General features: G+C 42.8%; 1 protein-coding gene across 1 annotated transcript; it reads right to left on the bottom strand.

Moving 5' to 3' along the window:
• Nucleotides 1-4,748: 4,748 nt before the first annotated feature.
• CRK (CRK proto-oncogene, adaptor protein) lies at nt 4,749-12,030 on the bottom strand. The gene is made up of 3 exons (XM_070956519.1): nt 11,728-12,030; nt 10,361-10,896; nt 4,749-7,695 (listed from the first exon to the last, which is right to left on the bottom strand). The coding sequence occupies exons 1-3, from the start codon at nt 11,957-11,959 to the stop codon at nt 7,558-7,560; spliced, it is 906 nt and encodes a 301-aa protein (XP_070812620.1). The 5' UTR covers nt 11,960-12,030; the 3' UTR covers nt 4,749-7,557.
• Nucleotides 12,031-22,729: the final 10,699 nt, after the last annotated feature.

Genomic DNA, 22,729 nt, shown 5'->3' with positions numbered 1-22,729 from the left:
ATGATTTTTACTGTTTGTAATACTGTTAAAGTATTGGATTATTCATCAAGAAAAAGTTTTTTTTATAATCAGGAAGAATTTAACTTAATTGGTTGTGAGAATTTATAAAAGGGAGGTTGATGAATTGGAGCAAGAGGAGTTAAAGAACGTGTGGGAGTTTTGAACTCTATAATTACTTAGTTTATTTTAGCATATGTTTGTTAGATGCTATACCCTGTTTTTGCTCTGGGAAGTCGGGGTGGGTGGGGAGGGTGGGATAAGGGTTGGGAAGGGAAAAAAGTGGTGAATAGAGAAATGTTTTAACAGAAGAAAGTATCTACGATTAGAATACAGTAGTTGCTCAGATACTAAAGGAGGAGAATATTTCACAGCAAAGAAGTTAGAAAGGGGAGAGAGGAGAGGGTAGGAAGAGGAGAGGGAGGGAGAGGAATGGAAGAAAGGAGAGCAGGAAGGGAAGGGTACAGGAGTAGGAGTGAAGGTGAGAAGGGGGAAAAGAAGAGAGAAGTGGGGGAAAGGAAAAGGAAGTAGGATGAGGTAGGAGAGGAGGTAGGAGAAAGTAGGAGAGAAGAGGGAGGGAAGGGAAAGAAAGGAGGAGAAGAAGATTTGTTGTGGAATGAGAGAAGAAAGAGAAGAGCAACTCCGAATGTAATTAAAATGTTTTATTTTAATGCTTTCTTCAAGGGAAACATGTATATGTAGGATTTATTATGTATAAGAAAATGTATATTTTTTATTATGTGGGGAGGGGGAAAGGGTGGGGGGGAGAAAATTGTTTGTATTTCTTATAAAACTTTTCAATAAAAAAAATAAAAATAAAATTTACACGGTCCTGGAACTGTTCCTCAAACTGCCCTAAATTTATAGTCTTTAAAATTATCCAATTTGTACCCTCTGATTTTCCCAAATTTTAAGTCTTATTCAATTTTTCTTCTTTCTTCTTAGTATTCCAAATTGACTCACCAAGTTTCCCTAAATGCCTTTAATCCACAAAATCAGAAAAGTTTCCAAGTTTCTTATTAATTGTAATCCATCTTACCTTTAAAATCTTCAAATTAAGTTAAATTAAGTTAAATTAATTAACTTAATTAAATTGAGAACAATTAACCAGTGGAACGGCTTCCCTCCACAAGTTGTGAATGCTCCAACAATGGAAGTTTTCAAGAAGAGATTGGACAACCATTTGTCTGAAATAGTATAGTTTCCTGCCTTAGCAGGGGTTGGACTAGAAGACCTCCAAAGTCCCTTCCAACTCTGATCATTCTATTCTATTTAAGAAGAGCTAGGATCAGCATGACAGTTGCTGGCCCAAATTTATCATGTACATCTTTTGTCTGACAAGGCACAACTTTGTTTTTTTTTTTTTTAATTGAAAAAGTTTTCTATTACAAATTTTTCCCCCTTTCCCCCCTTTTTTTTTCCTCCTCCCCCATACTTATATCTATATATTAATATAACATTTCAAAACAACCTTCCACTTTAGAACTATATAATAAATCCTACTTTAACATTTAATCTTTTGTGTATATTAATATGACATTTCAAAGCAGCCTTCCCCATGAATTCTAATTTTACATTTGTTCTGCTCTATCCATTTCCTCCACTCCCATAAATATATCTCTTAAGCATCCCTTTTCTTAATCTATACAATCAATACACTAGCCTGTCTCCACCCACTTTCCTACAAAATTACCATACACAACAATTCTTAATATCTTTGTTCTTCTGCCCATCCTACTAGAGAATATTCCCTTATATAGACAAAATCAATGACTTTAAATTTATAATCCATATGATATCTTCTTTGATGTCTTTCCACTGGATTGCTGACTCCATCATCCGTATTAGGGTAACATGACATCCCAGTTGCAACAGAATATTCAAAATCCTCAGTTATCATCTGCCCCCATCAATAATGAATATCTTCATATATATATATAAAAAAAGAAAACAACCACCCGAGTGACTTTATAATTGTATTCCATATAATACCTGTAATAGTGGCTTTCTTCAGGATTATTAATTCCCATCGTCATAATGGGGTAACAACCAGATCTTCTGCATGCCCCAACATAACTCTCTTGCCTTATAGCTCAGCATAAATATAATACGTTGATCAATGAAAAGAAAACCAAAAATAGATAATTCCAATCGAACAGTTTAAGGCCCTTTTCACATCCCAAAATTATGGCACTGCAGAGGTCCGTCACTCTCCTCAGGATGATATTAACCACTACTTCGTCTCAACCATCTCAAGTATTCAATCATGTATTTTTTAAAAATAACTGGCTTCGCTGTTGCTTAATTTAGAAATTTTTATTTTTGTGAGACCTGTTTTTTTCCTTTCTTTTTGTGGGTTTGATCTCCATCCTAATTTCCTTTCTGCAGGTTTTGTATCAACTGATCGGTTTTCATTCTGATTTATAACTTGATCTTGTTGGTTTTGCTTTTGTGACTCATATTTCTTTTCTGTAAGTTGTGTATCAATTAGTTGTGTATTAATTAGTTGATTAGTTGATTAGTTGATGGTTGTCTGTGACTTGATGAATCATCACGTTAGAATCCGATGCCACTTCTCTCTTATTCATAAATAATCCAGCCAAGGTGTCTGAAGAATCCAAAGGCAATTCATCTACAAAGGCCTCTGAGTCTCGATGTTTTTCCTTTATTTCTAACTCCTTCTGCTTTTCTTGTGTTGCGCATAAAGATGTTAAGTTCATTTTTAAAATTTTTTTGATAAAATTCTTCCGCTTTTTCAACAGTATTTAATTGATATCTTTCTCCTTGATATCTCAATATTATACCAACTGGAGCATTCCATCTGAATAAGATATTTCTTTTTTTAAGCTCAGCCACCAGAAAACCAAATTTCTTTCTTTCCAATAACATCTTAGGCGGTAATTCTTTATATATCCAAATCTTTCTTCCAAACAGTTGCAAAGTAGACTTAAAAGATTTCTGCACAATATTATTTCTTATTTCTTTATCTGTAAAGTAAATCACCACATCTCTAGGCAATTGCCTTTGCTTTGCAATCCAGGAGTTTATTCTATAGACTCTATCGATCCTACAAAATACCTCCTGAGGTTGAACCTTTAAAATCCCAGCCAGAACTTCAGACAATATTTTCCTTAAATCATCTCTGTTATTTTCCTGTAATCCTCTCAATCTAATCGCGTATTCAGTAAAATTATATTGCATCATTAAAATTTCCTTTTCAATCCGTTGTTGTATATTTTCTACATTACAAATCTTTGGATCAACTTCCATTTTTGGTTTTTCTTCTGAACTATTATCTTGAATGTTTATCAAATCATTTTCAGTTTTTTCTATTTTATTTTCCAAATTGTTCTCAATTTCCTCCATTTTAGACTCTAATAGATTAATATTTGTATCCAACCTGGTGATAAATTCTGAGAAACCATTAGCCATTTTTAAAATCTTTCGATGCAAAATATCAAACTTTAATTGCACCAATTCTTTAGTTTCCTGCTTAAATTTCTCAAAGTTCTGATTCATAATCTCATCCCTTCTCACAATCTCCTCCAGAAGAAATTCAATTATATTAAAATCAGTTTTCTGAGACTGTAAGTTAAGAACTTGTTCATATAGTTTGTGGATGGGGGAATCCCCCCCCCGCTTGTTTGTCCGGCTTTGTAAGCCTAAACACCATATTTCCACACAGGCAAACTTTTAAAAAGAAAAGAAAAGAAAAAAAAAAGCAAAGCTTCTTTCCAAACGAGATCAATATCAAATCAAGTCTCCAGGAAGGAGAAAACACAAAACACAAAAGTGGAGCTTTTTCTTCAATTGTAGCTAGGAGTATTTATTCCACTACTTTGTGGCTTAATAAGAAACGGGACTTTCCCTTTTCAGCTTCCCTGCTCAAATTTCGGCAGTCGCCATTTTAAAAGTTCTTTTTTACTTTGTTCGATATCCTTTGCAAAATAAGTATAAATACTTGCAGTTTAGGGTCACAGATCCAGGTCCAAATCTCATCCTCTTTACTTAATCTGTTAGTTATCTTGAAAAGCTTGTTTTCGTAGCCTTGCTCTGCAAAAAAGCAGAGGTCTCCCACGCCCGGAGCAAACGGCGAGTGATACAGGGAGCCTCATCCGCTCACCCCCAAGAGTAAAAAAAAGCTCTGGGGGCTATGCAGAAAGCTCTACCTACACTCACCTGCTCTATCTCACATTTCCTCCTGGAAATGGAGTTTTTCGAGCCGCCTTTCCGTTGTAAAGGCGGCTCTTTACAGGCGAAGGGGCTGGCAGTCCCGAGGGACCATCTGGTGGCTACGAGAAGCAAACCAGAAGTCTCTAGGCACAACTTTGTTAATAATCATGTGGCATGTCCTTTATAGCATCAGTCATAACAAAGGATTTCCCAGCTATGTTTAGTTTGATCCAGCTTCTAAAGGCTTTTACTATGGATTTCAGCTGGCAGTGCTTGTATCAATTGACTAAATCTTTCTTGTTCTGCAGCAATTGATCTATTGAGTGATTTACTATTACTCAAATTTATAATTGCATTAGTTATATAGAATTGTCAGTATTTACTATTAAAATATTTTTATTGTATTTCACTTTTTTAAAAAGCATTTTTCTTTGTTTTGTTCTTTTATTTCTTTTTGTCACTATTCTAAAAACAAAAGAATTTAAAAAATGTTTCTTTGAACAATATGGTGCATCTTTAGAATCAGCCCACCCACTGCCCATCCATTTACTTACATTGTTAAGGCAATGAATCACAAATTCCACTTTTGCAATTTTTATTTACGCCACATATTATACACATGTTGATTACAGGCTACAAAAAATAACTGCCAAGAAAGTGTGTAGTGTTATATAATACAGGGCACGTTTTATATATGCTTTTGCTTTAGTTTTGTGTATAGCATTTTTCACTCTGCCAGCATGTTATTAAAATGATTAAAATACTTGCAGTTATAATAGATTAACAAGCTTTGATCACATCAGGTTTTATTATGAAATGCTGGGTTTGACTAAAATACTAGCTAGAAAAAAACATCCCATTTAAACTGAGTAGTGTAATACTATGCAAAAATGCATCTCAAAATGAAAATAGTGACCAGTGGTGCTCTTATAGCAGGTCACTCCAATTCAGGGGAAAGTTAACTACCCAAAATGGACTGTCTAGGAGGCCTTCAAACAAAGCAGTTGCTTCATTCGAGTGAGAAGCAAATCATGAAATGCCTCTGATACCAGATGAAGGGAAAGGGTGATAATATTGCAACCATACTTTGAAAACTGAAATAAAGTGGTTGAAATATGAATATTGCAATACGTTTGCTCTTCTCTAGTTGATTTGCTGAATTTGCTGAACTTCATTGGGACAATTCACACATTAAACCAAAAGCAAAGCATAATACATGAACATTGAATAGTTTTACATACTATACTGTCATGGTTTAATGAATAAAACAAAATTGATTAGTTTTATAATATACAGGCAATATGGTTTATAAATCACAATAGCTGGTCAAAATTCAACAAAGCACAGGGTCTATGTATCATTCCAGAAATTCTGAAGGATCAACATTGCAGAATTGATCACCGAATTTCCAACATTACTTACAATAAAAACATTGCCCTCGTGTTTCTAATGCTGCCAACTTGGCAGAGCCTAAGCAGAAATGTATTATAATAAACTATGTTTCTACTTAAATGCAGCGTATCCTGTTAAATAAAACTTCTGTATATCTCTTTAAGAGGTACTTCCTGCGAGAGTACAGAAAATCAACCAACCTCAATTGGAGAAATTCTGTGGTTTCCAAGAATACTTTAGGATCTGTTTCGGAAAAATCATTTTCAGGGAAACAAATCTTACAATCTCTACTGAACTTCCCATAAATTCCCACAGCAAGCCATAAAAGTAAAAAAAGGCAACTGGTGGCACTGCTGCCTTTCCTAAGACCTTGAGAAGTGTACTTGAGGCTTTGTGCCAAGCACTCGGTTTCCAGAACAAATCTAGTCTCCCAGCCTCGGTGACCCACTGGGCAGCTGTGCTTTGCATAGTGTCACCAATGGATATAACCATTTTACTAGGGAATAGACCATTCCCATCTGTGGATCCATAGAAATTGGGATCTACAATCTCCCATTACGTTGAAAAGCTGACTTAACAACTAAGGATGATCCACAGCCCACTCCCCTGCAAAATACACTTAGGCCCAGCCTTTTATGGGTAATGCAACTATGTAAATATAAGGATTGACCTGTGCACTGCTCTGTTCATATTCTAATTGATTATTTAGGAGTGGGAGGGATGCATGGGACTTCCTTGACAGACAAGGGGATCCAGTCATTTCAATATTCTTAAAGCAAGAACAGAATGGCACTATTGCATAAGCACTAAAGGGCATTTCCCTCCTTTATTAATGGAATATGAGATGGCATATTACACACCTGCAGTTCATTCTTGGGAAGAATATCGGGGCAGGCACATTTTGATAAGCAAAGGAAACCTTGTTGGTTCAAGGTTATTTTTCTAGCAATATTAAATCAAAAAGAAACTTGGCAACAAGCAGTCTGGGAAATGTTAGTAGAAAAATTGATTTGTTCAAGTCATGAGTAGTGGAAAGATATTGTGTGTGTAAACTATTCAGGTTTTAGAATCAATCCAAAAGCATTTTAGTATTTTTATTAGTTTATTAAAAATAAGTTCTTCATGAAACCACCATCAGACTGCTTTGCAGATGGAACCATAGTTTGAAAGGAACCATTTATTGAAGAAAGTATTTGGCATTTTCATTTATCATGGCAATATTTGCCTTGCTATATGGAGTAAGTAGAAAGTACTAAAAGGAAATTTTCAGGCACTCATCTCTTTCTATAACTGGCTAATGCTTTGGAGTGTAGTGCTCAGATAAGTCGGCAATTAAAAAAGTACAATGAACACAGTTCTCTGCACTTTAAGGGAAGCTTAACATTCCACCAATAGTTAATATCCATTAACATCTACCTCTGAAATTAAGTCAGCTACTTGCTATGTCTGTACTAAAGACAAATTTTTGGAACTCACAATAATGAGCAAACTTCGCCCTAACCATCCAAAATATAATCATTAAGCTCCAGCTATCCCAGTATCAAAATACACTTAGAAAATAGACCAGGGCGATGCATAGTGTACTCATTTTGCAACAAGCAGTTATGAGACAGAAATTACAATATATATCAGATCCAAAGAGAGGAATATTTAGGCTAGCAAGCCGTGAGTGTCCTACCAAGCCACTCGGGTTATTACCTACAGAGAAAGCCATGCAACTGACAAAGCCTGAGCTCCACAGGCCTGGGTAGCATTCTCGTCCTACTCCGGGGGGGCGGGGAATGTAATGTCTTTGACCTAACTCTTGGCACAGAAGCCGTGCCCTGAAAACACAAGCACCTCATGAGTATTGTGTCCCAGGGACAGTTCATCTTCAATACCAGAATGCTGGCAGAAACAACCCTACTTTGACTTCTCAAGAAACAGTCTCCATTGCTGCAGCAACCAAATTCCATGTGCTTGCTCCCATCCGTAAGCAGAACAGTGGGGTCCTTTTCAGCTGAAGTCCTCTTCAGGATTTTGTTGATCCAGCATCCGGACATGTGTGAATGGGAAATGGCCCCGCCTGCCATTGCACTCTCCTTCCCACTGGCCACTCATGTTAATCTTGGTGACCTTGACTAGTTCACCAACCTGCAAACCAATAAACACACCACTGTCAACTCGGTGAATGACTCTTCAATTTCTTGGACAGGTATCCAAACAGGTATATTCTGGGAAAAACCTCTGGCTAACAGTAACATGTTCAGTGGAAAGCAATATGGTTAAACAAGGAACCGGTGGTAGCAGCTGCTCCTAGCCTGGTCCTTTGACAGCAAGAACTACAGCTTTTCTCCTTTTTCACCAAGGAAATATACGGCATGCTATTTGAATCTCAGGTTTTGTTCCAAAGGGCGGCAGGGCTGTGCAGTAAAGTTCCTTTTATTCCAGAAAGCAAAGAGCTGAAACAGATAATTTGCCTTTGCTACTCAATGAACTTTCAGCACAAATTATGATCTAACTCACCCAAACACCTATAGAAAGGAACTCAAACACCAAAGCAGGGTGGATAAAAATCGATGATTAAAAAAAATAAATTAAAAAAAACCAGTGTTTTTAATTTAAATTGATTTTTTAAATTTTTATCAAATTTATTTTAATAAAATGCTTTTGGAGTAAAAATCTATCTAAAGATAGTTTTCTATTTAAGATTTATTCAGCATGAAATGGAGTTTAGTTATGTAGCATGAGGCTGTATATTCTGCAATATTGGGACTGTCGGTGAGTCAACAGCGGGTCAGAGAAGGAGCTGCTGAGGGACAGAGATGACAGTTAGGATTATTAAACTTGATTTAAATCAAGCCTTTTTTACTAGTGATTTAAATCAACTTGATCTGAATCAAATTCAACCTGTACTAAAGGTTAAGAATGACTAGAATTTTGCACAATCATTTTGTATACATGTATTATTTTCTTATCTCTGAAGTGACATCTCCAATCCTGCCATGTTGAAAAGTCAGAGCTCTGTTGTCATGCCTCATCATTTTGGCAGTTCTGCCTAACAGTAATGACTTCGGAAACAATTACAGAACAATTCCAGTTTGAGAACAAAGTAATGTCTTGGGAACAAGGGTGTGTTACCTTTTAAATATATAAGCCAAGATTGCCACAATTAGTGTTCCTCAATAGCCCACTGTGGGATTCCTCCCAAGGCAAGGCAAAGGAACCAAAGAGCCAGTCTACACACTGAGCTACTACCGGTAATAGGCAGTCACAGTGTTCCATGTAAGTATGGAAGCAATTCAAGCATCACAATCTGGCTAAGGAGACATAACTAGAGGTAGTCCTTCACTTACAACAGTTTGTTTAGTGACCGTTTGAAGTTACAATGGCACTGAAAAAAGTGACTTATGACCATTTTTCCCATTTATGACTTGTAGCATCCCCATAGTCATGTGATTTACATTTGGATGCTTCACAACTCACTCACATTTATGCGGGTTGCAGTGTCTCGGAGTTATGTGATCCTCTTTTGTGACTTTCTGACAAGCAAAGTCAATGGGGAAACCAGATTCATATAACAACCATGTTACTAATTTAATGGTCCAGCTGGTCCAGAATGCGGCCGCGCAGGAGATTATGGGAGCAACGGGGCGCTCCCATGCGACACCTCTCCTGCGCAAGCTGCACTGGCTCCCAGTGGTCTTCCGAGTGCGCTTCAAGGTGTTGGTGACCACCTTTAAAGCGCTCCATGGCTTAGGGCCGGGGTATCGAGACCGCCTTCTGCCGCCAATAGCCTCCCACCGGCCAGTACACTCGCACAGAGAGGGCCTCCTTAGGGTGCCGTCGGCCAGACAACATTGGCTGGCGAGCCCCAGGGGGAGAGCTTTCTCTGTGGCGGCACCTGCCCTCTGGAACGACCTACCCCCCGAGATACGCACAATACCAGACCTCCGGACTTTTCGTCGGGCCCTGAAAACTCATTTATTTCATCTAGCCGGGCTGGCTTGATCCCATCCTTTCGGTTTTAATTTGAAATTGGTTTTAACTGGGTTATTTTAAATTGTGGGCCAAAATTATTTAATATCTTTTAAACTGTTTTTAAATTTTATATGCCATGTTTTATCTTGGCTGTTCACCGCCCTGAGTCCTGTTGGAGAAGGGCGGTATAAAAATCGAATAAATAAATAAATAAATAATAATGACTGTAGTGATTAATTTAACAAATGTGGCAAGAAGAGTCGTAAAATGGGGCAAAACTCAACAAATTTCTCACTTAACAACATAAATTCTGGGCTCAATTGTGGTTGTAAGTTATGGACTACCTGCAGTGATACAAATACACTTCCATTAAGGCAGGACCTTCTGCTATCAGTTCGCAAATGAAGTAGCACCCCAACCCTTTTCCAGTGCCATTTCCTGTTGCTTTAGAAGAAATCAAGCTGGGATACATTTAGCTGACACCCCAGAAAATAGTTAATGTGTATCAAACCTCTAAGCAGTATAACCCATGACCTTGGGCATGAAAGGCCAAACTAGATTTTTTTCACTATAGTAACTTTTCCTCTGAAACATGCTTTAGACAGAACTTAAGTAATCGGTGGGCTTCTCACAGAACAGACAAACACACACACACAGCACTCACAACACAGAAATACTATCCATTTCACGATGATCATGCTAGTCTTTCTGCATGCTACATTTGTGGGGAACATCAGCATCAGTGGCTTGGAAACCTTGCTGCTCGCTGGGTTCCCCCGTTCTTTTCAAAACAGAAGAATCTGAGTGAGAATTCTCTCCGCAATGCGCCACTACATACCTCCAAGGCCAAGGCTGTCTTGTCATAAGCATTAGGGACCCGCTTCTGGATGACCCGGGCAAGTATTGGCCCATTCTGAAGGTTGGGGAGTGGCGTATTGATGCTAGGCTGGGCATAGGGACCTGGTTCTGGTCCACCCAATGCTTGTGGGACGGTACTATCCTGGTTACTTCCAATCGGAGCGGAGACTGCAGCAGAGGCAGGCTTATACTTCTCGACATAAGGAACCGGTATCATGCCTCGCCTGCCGCCGCCGTCCTCTGCATTCCACCACTGCTCTTCGGGCTTTTCCCAGATCCTCAGTATGTCTCCTTTCTTAAATGGGAGATCTTCCTCATCATTGCCACTAAAGTCAAAAAGAGCACGTACGTATTCAACTTCTTCCTGCCTGAGCTGCGCATCATTGTTATACTTTGATTTTGAAACAGGCTCTATCAATGTTGTAGTGTCCAAGTAGTGTATTTTGTAGAACTCCAACAAAGCTGGTAACGAATCAAACTCTTGATCACCTATCCGAAACTTAGAAGGCGACAATCCTGCAAGTGGGGAAACAAAAAAAAGTAAATAATGAAATAAAACAGGCAACACCAAGAATAGCATTCAACCAATAACCCATTTTGTTTCTTAAAAATGAAAAACTAAATAATATCCATTACTTTATTACTTTATTATTTATAAATAATATCCATTACATAATATCCATTACTTTTAATTACTTTACATTGTAATGTAACCATTACAATGGTTACTTTACGGTACCATTGAGTCTGTACATTTAGCACTTAACTTATGCACAAATCCACTTTGTAAGCAGCAAAGTTAAGTAGCTCTTCAGAGGCAATACAAAACTCAAAAGTTATCAGCCCCCTTAACTAAAGGGAACAACTGCAAACCTAAATGTAATTACACATGACTTGACCTGCCCTTTTTAAGAAAGAAGGGGCCTGCCTTGAGGAATCACAGGGCTCTAGAGCCACCATAGGAAGAGTCCTAATCCTCACCATTCAGCCCAGAGGACAGGCAACCAAGGTCTTCAGTTGCCTAAAAGGGCTTTTACAAACAGAAGACCCAAATTCTGACTGTTAAAGAGCATTTTATTCAAGTACACGGAAGGAGCGGCGGCAACATAGGCGACACCGGCTCATCTCAAACAACAAAAGCAGCCGGCCCTGCTTAGTGCGTGGATGGGAGACCAGGAGGGGATTTTAGGAATGGGTAAGTCCAAAAGCGATTCCACCAGAGTTGCAGCCAGGACGCTCCGCTCAGCCGCATCCCCAGGACACCCGGGCGAAGGAGAGATCTCCCAGCCGCTCCCTCGGCTGGGGCCGGGCGGCGGAGGCCGGAAAAAGGGGGGGAGGGGAACTCACCGGGCGCCGAGGGGGCCGCCCCCGCCCCGCCCCCGCCCTGGCTGTTGACGATGTAGTGCGAGACGCGCGAGCTCTCGGAGACGGAGAGGACGAAGTCGCCCAGGATGCTGCCCGAGTCCCGCACCAGGAAGGTGCCGTGGCGCTGCCCCTGCAGGAGCTCCACTGCCTCCGCCCGGCTCAGCCGCCCCCAGTACCAGCTCGCCTGGTCCTCCGCGTCGAACTGCCCGGCCATGGCCGGCGGGGGAGAGCCGCAGCGTCGCCGCTGATCGCGCGCGCCCACCCGGCCGCCGCCTCCTGCAGCCGCCCAAGATGGCGGCCGCCGCGCCTCACTGCCCGGAAGTGACGGCTCTCCGACGGAAGCCGTTGTTGCGGCCCCCGCGGTGGTGTCATCGGAGTGCGCCTGGTGGGAAGGCGCCCGGGACTGGAGGCGTGGCCGGAGGCTGCCGCGCCTGCGCTCTGCGCGGCGCTCGTGACCCACTTCACAGTCTCTCCCGGTGAGGAGCGGAACGTTTTTCTTGGCTCGGCTCGTCATGCGCCGCCTCGCCTCCCGCCCTGCCTGTCGGCAGTTGGGACAGTAGGGGCGTCCACGTGGAGGTCGCGGATCGCTAAAAATGATCCACGCGTTAGATTGGCGATCGACGGCCGCTCTTTATTACGCCTTTGTGGACGCGATTCTCCCGTGTGGCGAGTCTCCCCCCTCGGAGGGCCCGTGTGGAGCAGCACCGTCCCACCCGGAACGAGGGGCGGTGAATCCCCGGGACCTGCAGGCCGGGGGCGGCAAGCGATGGCTTCCCGTGAAGCAGGGACGGAGAGAGACTCGCGTGGGAGCCTTCGGAAGAGGGACCGAGGACCCTTGACCAGCATAACGTGGAGGCAGGAGAAGGATCAGCAGAAGGCAGCGTTGCCCCTTCCAGAGCCTCCCCCAAAGGATACCTTGGTGGGGCCGGTGCTGAAGACTGAGGGGCCAAGAAGGAGAGGGTTCCCATCGGAAAGCACGCACAGCTGGCCCTGTTTCAATTCCAGGCCTGAAACGTCCCGAAAGGGATCCAGATAATCATCTTTAGGATCCTTCCGAGCTGTTCTGCAACCACGTTCTCAATATCTTTCTTTAAGAAGAGAAGGTTGGATACAGTTCGGAAATGATCTAGTATGGTTTGGTCTAGAGATAGTTACTTGAGAAGGGGATAAATCAGCACCTCAAGTGGCAAAGGGGCAACCCCGTCTCTCAAGGATTTACCGTTGTGAGAATCCAGCCACACATCATCTCCTGGGAGGCCTTTGCCAATCAGGAGGAATGTGGGGCAGGTAACCAAACTTGGAAGGATTCTGGCCCTATGGGATCAAAGTCATCCCAGGTAACAGGGCATGGCATGTGTCTCAGATACCTTCATAGGATCTTTACCAAGGCTGGACTCCAACTGGGATAGATCCAAGCAAGTTTGCCTGATAAATGCACTGCACATTCCTCCATCTGGTTCTGCAGGTGAACTTCTGGGCCCTCTTTAAACAGGAGAAGCTGAGTCACCTTGAATAGGGTGGCTGGACTGTCCTCCACAGATGCCATAAGGACAGAGATGTATTGATGCTTTGCCATCCTTAAACTGTAAGCCTTAGTAGTGCTTCTAAACAGCGTTAGGTCACGTTTGCTGTTTATCAACCTCCAGCATCACTTCTGGCACTTTTTCACCTGCTTCATCTCCCTGGTGAAAGAATGTGTGGAAAAATTCTCTTTCCTAGGATCACAGATAGCTCAAAGCAATGAATGCTGCTCAGAAATAAAATGTCGGATTGTATTGGGCATACAGCAATGATGAACATGAGCCAAATATGGAAAAGCAAGGACATCAGCCTGGCAACCGAATGTAGCTTAGCGTGCTCTCTTGTATTCATCATAGCTACCTATAGTTGTGAAAGTTGGACCTTTAAAAAGCAAGACAGGAACAAAATTGATTCAATTGAGATGGGGTGCTAGAAAAGGCTCCTGTCAGGCATGCCTCCTTTCAAAACTCAAGAAAGAAAACCCCCGACTCCACTTTCATAGAGAAAAGTACTTTTACTGAGTATGAACTGAATGCAACCAAAGAAAAGCAAGGTCTGAAGCAAAAGGTGCGAAAGTTACATATAGAAAGCATCCCCAAAAGTCTTCCCCCCAACTGTCCAGCATAAATCATCCAATCCACAATCCCCCAGGGGTCATGTGGGTGCAACGCCTGGTGGTGTCTGTCAAAGCGTAAATCAGCCTCGTTTTCCCCTGGGGTAATTGCACTTAATTAGAGACGGATGGATCTTTTTTTCCATGCTGTATACTTTAAAGAAAGAAAAACCGAAATATATATATTCTAATAAGGACTTTATTATTTTTATTTAATAGAAAAACTAGCTAACTACATCTTTACCGGCAGCTTATCACCCAGACGAACAAAGGAAGTATAAATCAGGAAGTTAGAAAAGAAAAAAAATGTAGACATGCGCAGTAGCTCAAAATTTCACAAGACTAGTCTTGTCTCTGTTGCTATAGATACATGATGAGGTTCTCTGGCAGGCTACCGTAACGCTGATGCTCAGCTGACAAACACATAACACACTGACAACCCCTCCTTTGTCAGTTGAGCAGACATCAGGTATAGCCATCAGGTAAGGCACATCTTACGCAGATACTTGTGCTGATCTGCTGGAAGTGGTTTGTTGCAAGGTGGATTTGATTTAAATCGAGTCGATTTAAATCATGATTTAAATCATGATTTAAATCACTAGTAAAAAGACTTGATTTAAATCAACTCGATTTAAATTATAATTTTTAAAGAGCAACTGTCATCTCTGCTACTCCTTTGACCTGCTGTTGACTCACCGATAGTCCCAGTGTTGCAGAATATACAGCCTTGTGCTACATAACTGAGCTCCATTTCATGCTGAATAAACTACATTATTTATGTATCTTAAATAGAAAACTATCTTACGATCGATTTTTATCCCAAAAGTTTTTTATTAAAATAAATTTTTAAATCAAAAAATTCTAATTTAAATCAAAAAACCCGATTTAAATAAAAAAAATCCGATTTTTTTGATTTTTTAAAAAAAATCATTGATTTTTATCCACCCTGGTTTGTTGAGCATATCAGCAATCTGATCACGTGTAGGCACATAACCCAATAACTGAACGATAAAAGTGTTTGATCCTCGAATTCAGGACTTGGTTCATGTGCCAAGTTGTGAAAATCTGTTTGCATGGGTATACGTACTGTATTAGCATCTTTCATGTTGCAATGATGCAAAATTTGCTTAATTTTATTCTCTTGTGAAAGACTAACCCCTTCTGAGTTTTGACAACCTGAACACCTAAATAAGTGTTAACATAACCTAAAGATTTCAATGTGAAATATCTCTGCAAAGCTTTAGCAAAATTCTCACTCATCTGTTTATTTGGACCAATATAAACAATATCATCAACATAAACAAGAACTATCTCATATATATTATCAGATCTTTTTGTAAACACGCATTCATCAGTTTCGGACTTAATAAAGCCCATTGAATTTAGTTTGTCAGTAAGACATACCACATTAAACCAGACTATTTCAGACCATTGGCGGCTTACGAAGACGGAACATCAGGTTGAGAAGAACTAGTGGCTGGAACATTCGCCTGTAGATCTTGATCATCATACTTCGTGGCATCAGCAGCATCTCTTGGAAAATAAACTGCAGGATCATTGGAATGAATCCTGGACCAGTCAGCATCTTCCTCAAAATTAGTGGATTGGGAAATCACTATTACATGTTTAGAGTCAATAAATTTGCTCCATTTTGAATTGTCATCAATACCCATAAATCTCAACCTCTTTGCTGCTGGACCTCCTTTCATTCTTTGAGCTAAGGGAATGTTCACCATAGCGTATGAACCAAAAATACGGAGGTGTTTGAGATCGGGCTTGTACCCATACAACATGAAGAAAGGAGTCTGATTTATTACACTACTCCAAGTACGGTTGACAATGTAATTTGCATATTTAATAGCTTTACCCCAGTATGGGATACTGAGGTTGCCGACTTCTAGGAGACAACGCATCATGGTTTGCAGGACCCCTTGTCGCCTTTCTACCACCCCGTTATGAGCCGGTGTGTAAGGGGCCGAGGTCTGATGAAGAATTCCGTTCTTACGCATTCAGTCCTGGAACCGCTGAGACATGAATTCAGCACCACGATCACTTTGAATTCTGGTGATGCTAACTCCGTGTTGAGTATAAACAAGAGCAGCAAAGTCTTTAAAGATCTGAAAGGTCTCAGTTTTTTCTTTCATAGGATATCCATATCCATATCTAGAGTAATTATCAACAATTTTTAGAAAATATTTTTTACTACCAAGTGTTGGCGTAAAAGGACCTACTATGTCAGTGTGTACCAAATCAAAAATGCGTGTTGACAGGCATATAGCACGTTTTGGAATGGCTGCTGCTTTGGATTTGGCCTTTTTGCAGACAGCACAATCCAAAAACACCTTGCACCCCTTTAGATCCAAACCTTTTGCGAACTCCTGCATTTTCCTAAGAACACGGAAACTGGCATGCCCCAATCTTCTATGCCACTTATGAATACACCTGTAATGCAAAGGTTTACCATTTAGTGAATTTTCAACATTAACATTTTTATCAGGAACCTCAGGTTTGCTCTGAGCAACCTGTTTCCTAATTTTCTTTTTGTTGGTCTTTGGAGTAGCAACAGGATCTCTCTCTGGAACATCTCTCTCTGGGCCTGTGCTCTCCTCTTTTGGAGTTTATTTATTTATATTTTATTTTTATACCGCCCTTCTCCAGCAGGACTCAGGGCGGCGGACAGCCGAAATAAAAACACAGTATACAAAAATTAAAACAGTTTAAAAGATATTAAATAATGTCGGCCCACAATTTAAAACAACCCAGTTAAAATTAATTTCAAATTAAAACCAAAGGATGGGATCAAGCCAGCATGGCTAGATGAAATAAGTGAGTTTTAAGGACCCAACGAAAAGTCCGGAGGTCCGGTATCGTGCGTATCTCTGGGGGTAGGTCTTTCCAGAGGGCGGGTGCCGCCACAGAGAAGGCTCTCCCCCTGGGGGTCGCCAGCTGACATTGTCTGGCCGACGGCACCCTGAGGAGGCCCTCTCTGTGCGAGAATACTGGCCGGTGGGAGGCAATTGGTGGCAGAAGGTGGTCTCGTAAATACCCAGGCCCTAAGCCATGGAGCGCTTTAAAGGTGGTCACCAACACCAGTGCAGCTTGCGCAGGAGAGGTGTCACATGGGAGCGCCCCGACGCTCCCATAATCCCCTGTGCGGCCACATTCTGGACCAGTTGGAGCCTCCAGGTGCACCCCAAGGGGAGCCCCATGTAGAGAACATTGCAGTAGTCCAGGCGGGAAGTGACGAGTGCTTGAGTGACCGTGCATAGGGAGTCCCGATCCAGAAAGGGATGCAACTGGTGTATCAGGCGAATATGATAAAAAGCCCCCCGCCCACGGCTGTCACATGCTCTTCTAAAGACAGCCGTGCATCCAGGAGGACGCCCAAGTTGCGAGCCCTCTCTGTGGGGGCCAATGACTCGCCCCCAATAACCAGCGATGGCACCAGCTGGCTATATCGGGACACCGGAAGCCACAGCCACTCGGTCTTGGAAGGGTTGAGTCGGAGTCTGTTTCTCCCCATCCAGGCCCGCACGGCCTCCAGGCACCAGGACATCACTTCAAGGGCATCGTTGGGGTGGAGATGTACAGCTAGGTGTCATCAGCGTACTGATGGAACTCCACCCCAAACCCACGGATGATCTCACCCAGTGGCTTTACATAAATGTTGAACAGAAGGGGTGAGAGGACCGACCCGTGCGGCACCTCACAAACAAGGCGCCTCGGGGTCGACCGCTGCCCCCCTGCCAACACAGATTGCGACCGGTCAGAGAGATAGGAGAACCACCGCAAACCGGTGCCCCCTACCCCCAACCCCTCCAACCAGCGCAACATGATACCATGGTCAATGGTATCAAAAGCCGCTGAAAGGTCTAACAGGACCAGGATAGAGGAACAAGCCCTCCAGAGATCATCCACCAACGCGACCAATGCCGTTTCCGTGCTGTGCCCAGGCCTGAAGCCGGACTGGAGCGGATCTAGATAGACAGCTTCATCCAGGTACTGTGGAAGCTGCCGCGCCACTACACTCTCAACAACCTTCACAATAAAACGAAGGTTGGAGACTGGACGATAAGTAGCCAAAACAGCCGGATCCAGAGACGGCTTCTTGAGGAGGGGCCTCACCACCACTTCTTTCAAGGCGGCCGGCAGGACACCCTCACTCAAAGAAGTGTTAATAATCCTCTGGAGCCAGCCTCGTGTCACCTCCCGGGAAGCCAGCACCAGCCAGGAGGGACACCGATCCAATAAGCATGTCATTCAGCCATCCCAGAATCCTGTCCACGTCCTCGGGAGCCACAGGATCAAACTCCTCCCAGATAACACTCTCAAGACCTGCCTCAATCATCCCATCCGGACTTACCCAGTCAGAGGTCAAGCCTTTCCGAATCTGAGCGATTTTATCATACAGATACTGGACAAAATCCTCAGCTCAACCCTGCAAGTTTGTATACTTGCTGGTTTAGACCTTGGCTTTATGTAATTGTCAAGTATTTGCAAGCCATTGGCACATATATCATACAGACACTAGTGGAGGCAGAAAGTGCCCCCACCCCTATGTGGAGAGGAGGGGCTTACACTGAGTATAAAACCCCCTCTAACCTTTCCACCATGCTCTCTTTTTACGTTTGTTCTCCAGGAGACATGATCTTTGATAGGGGTAGTCACACACGCTGTGTGCCCCCTATCCTAATGGATATTAAGACAGCCTTTGTATATAGTTAATATGTTTTGTTATATGAATAAATACATTTATCACATTTATTCATGCATCTGCCTTTGGACTCTTCTATGCTCCTGGGTGTTTCTACAATCCCAATTTCCACAGTAATAAACACCACCAATTAACGTGGTTTCAGCAGCAATATCTCCATTTTTAACTATATAACTTGCTTTTTCGAGGTGGTGAACCTGGAACTTTAATACTCTGGACAAGTGACTCTGACTAAGCAAACTACTATTTGCTGTTGGTATATAATAAACATCAGGAATGAATGCATCGAACTCTTCAACATAAACAATTCCTTTTCCTACAACCTGACAAGGATGATTGGAAAAAGAATAAAGTTCACGTAGCTCAGGTTCAGGCTCGTGCATCTCTGTAAAAAGTTCCTTTCTGTAGGTAACATGCAATGCTGCGCCACTATCCAAAGTCCACAGAAGTCGTCTATCGTATTCTGGACGAGGTTGTGGATCGTTGGTTAAAGCCAGTGTGGCGAGTGGAGCTTGCGGATCACGCCTGGGACCACGACAACCTTGTCTTCCGCCTCTGCCTCTGCCTCCTTTGGAGTCTGTTCCTCTGGGCTGGTACGTAACGGGAGCTGGAAATCATTGGGGACAATCCCAGGTGGCATGTCCCACACGATTACAGATGTAGCATCTTGGCATCCTTGGAACGTAGGCTCTTCCTCGGAAGGGACGCCTCGCTGTAGCTCTTGATGCAAGTGGTCCTCTCAAATGTGGCGTGGCTTCTTCAGTTAAAATTCTGCATGCATGATCTACTGTGCGTTGAGCAATAGTCACTTTATTAATCTTTGTAATGGCATCTTTCCATTCATAATTCAATGAGTTGAATTATGAGCTGATCATTTGGCAATCATCAATATTATAGCCTCTTTCGCCCAATTCCTTTCTCATTCCTTTCATTTTAGTTAAATGTTCTCCAATATATTCACCAGGTTTCAATCTTGAACCATGGAACTCAGACAAGAGCAAACATGTAGATTCAATTGAAACAGGCCGGTAGCATGTTTCCAATTGAGCCCAAATTTGTTGGGCAGTTGCATCAGGTGGAAAAATAACCTGCAGTTTAGTATCCATAGACATCAATAATGTTGTACATGCTTTAGTATCTAAGTTTCTTATTGCAGGAGTCCATGGCTGGTCAGGAGGATTAAACACCATGCAATGGGTACCTTCTCTATGGAGCAAAAGTCCAACCTCACTGACCCATGCTTTATAATTTTGTCCTGAACGCTTTAATCTTGAATCACCAGCCAGTGGGACCATAGAAGTTGCCTGTTGAGGAACATGCATTTGAGGTGCTGGCTGTGCAGGTAAAACACTTGTGGTTGCACCTGAGGCTCTTGTATTGCAGCTGCCATTGCCATTGCACCAATATTGCAGCTTGAGCTGCAATATTAATATGGCCTGCTGGAGGCGCTGACACTTGTCTTTGCTGCATTAAGCGTTGCTGTGCTCCATCTAAATTAGGAATTTGGAGAAAAATGTCATCAGTACCACCAAGGGGTGCTGATGATTGAGCCTGTGGAGGCTCGGTTGCAGCCTGAAGAACTGATTGATTTAGAGACATCGTTGAAATAGTTTGATGTAATTTGCTTAACTGCTGTTGCATCTTGGAGTGCATTTCAGCTTTATTTTGTAAATTACTTTCGCCAGCAGGTGGTGCTGCAACATTAGTTTTGGACATTGCAAAGTCATGTGTAATCAGAGAAGGTCCAGCATCACGAGTTAAATGTGACATGGACACTGCTTTCTGTTCTGATTTGCCTGACACAATACCCACTTGTGGGTGTGGCTTTGGCTTTGGAGAAGGAGGCAAGATGGAGGGCTCAGGAATTTGAAAATGACGAGAGTCCCTCTTATCTGGCTTAAGTATAGAAACAAACGCTTTTGCCTTGTGCAGCTCATGTTCCAGAAACTCTATTTGATCACAATAACTTCGCACAGCCTTATCATGCAGAGTTTCGTCAGGGCTAGGAGGAGAATAATGAATTTCACCTCTCTCTGTGGGTAAAGAAAACCCAGCCGCTTGTGTAATTTTAGGTTTGGCACCAAGCCTTTCAAATTCCAGGGCTTCTTTAGTAAATTCTTTAGTAATTACTTGGGGGCATATGGAATCAGAAGGGGGCGTCACTGACCTCAGCAGCACATCGTCTTCTTTAACAGCTCCCCCAACATCACCTCCAACAACATCTTCCTCCAGTCTGGTTGCCGAAGGAAGCGGTGTTTGAAAAGTTGAAAGCCTGTGTAAAATTCTTTTCGCTTCTTCATCAGAGAGATCTATGTCTTCAGCAGACAGTGTTCTGTATTTTGTTTTCTTTTTCTTTCTTGGCATATTTGCAGTAATTAATTAGCGTTCCTCAGTCGCCGACTAAATCTATCTGCTTAATTGCCTATTCGCTTATCAGTTGATAAGGAAAGGAAAACAAAATAAATCAAACCAGCCCCTGCTACCATTGTCGAAGCGTGACTCGGCTTCGTTCCCCCCACTGGGGAAACTGTAATTAATTAGAGGTGAATGAATCTTGTTTTCCATGGTGCATACTCTCAAAGAAAACTCGAAGTATATCTAAGAAACATTTTATTATAAAAGTAAAACAAAACTAGTTAACCAAATCGTTACTGGCAGTTATCACACAGACGGACAAAGGAAAATTCAGCAAGTTAGAAAAGAAAGAATGTAGACATGCGCAGTAGTCCAATGTCTCACAGACCAGCCTTATCTCAGCTACAGATAAGTTCCGTGGCCGGGCTACCGTAAGTCTTAGAATGGGAGCTCAGCTGGCAAACAATGCAGTGACAGGGATAGTCATGGGGCCCCCTTTCTGGCTTACCAGGAAGTCGGAGTCGGAGTCGGTTTCGCTGTCGTCGGCGATGGTTGGAGTTCCCAACTCACCCTGTTTCAGGGGAGCGAACTCAACAACTTATCCCTTCAGGGTGGTTTTGCGGGCTCTCGCGGGTGTTTTCTCAGCTTTCTTTACTCTGGTAGAGGTCGCCTTGGGCGCCGGCTTGGAGAAACACTCAGCGGCCCGGTGCCCTTCCTTCCTGCATTTGAAACGCGGAGGATTTTGGTTTGGACTCTGCCATCCCCATTGCGGCCTTTGGCACCCCCTTTAGGAGTGAGGAGGGTGGCTGATCCCAGGTGCGCCCACCACGGAGACTACCCCGGGCCAAGTCGATCTCCATGTCTGCTGTCAACATGTACCAGCTCTGCAGGTCGTTGGGAGCCCCTCGGGAACAACAATCCTTGTAAACATCCTCATTCAGCCCATCTTTATAGTTCTACAGTAGGGCCACCTCTGACGAACCTCTCTAGTAGGGTGCCAGCTCGCGGAAGTTCTGGGTGTACTCTGCTACCAATCTCCGCCCCTGGTGGATGGTCTTCATTCTAATCCTCACCCTTCACTCGGCTAAGGGGTCCTGAAAATGCGTTCTGAGGGCTGCCATGAATTGATCATAATTCTTCAGCAAGTGGAAATTTTCATTGTGGAGTCCCACCATCCACTCAGCTGCTACCCCCTCTAGGGTCTTGGTAATGCACCTCACGCATGCAGCATCTGAGAGGAAATCCTCCCCCCAGTCCTGCATGTGGTTCCAAACTTGGGTCAGAAAAAGTCCCAATTTCTTCGGGTCTCCACCAAATTTTTCTGATATTGGGAATTTTTGGCTTTCTTTGCCTCTGGAGCAGTGCCTGTCTTGCTGGGGCCCCCTGGGCTGCCACAGCAGCCCTTGAGTTCCGGAGACTTGAGCTGTTCCTTCCCCAGCTTGCTCTCTCTCTTCCCCACAAGCAGCAACCTCTGCTCCATCCCTGGGGCGTTCATCCTCCCTCCCAGTGGAGTATGCATACTTTTCCCTGCTTTTTCAGCTCTCTTCTGCCTCTCTCGAAAGTTGCAGGGCCTGTGCGACCAGGAAATTTTCTTTCTGCTCCTTCAGCCAGCCAGCTTCTCCCCTTCGGGGTGTGGTACTTGTTACACCTCTCTGGCAACCTCCCCACGCCCAGCAACCATTTGGCTTTCTCCGGATCTTCCTCCAGCTGTAAATTAGCCATCCAATCCGATGCCTCCCAGGCAGGGTGTGGTGATGAAGTTGCTGAGCCGGCAGCTCCCA

This window comes from Pituophis catenifer, unplaced genomic scaffold (assembly GCF_029215685.1).
Source record: "Pituophis catenifer annectens isolate HBS135680 unplaced genomic scaffold, rPitCat1.0.hap2 SCAF_48, whole genome shotgun sequence".
Lineage (NCBI taxonomy): Eukaryota > Metazoa > Chordata > Lepidosauria > Squamata > Colubridae > Pituophis > Pituophis catenifer.
The sequence above is the reverse complement of the archived record's forward strand: the minus strand, read 5'-3'. Positions and strand labels throughout refer to the sequence as shown.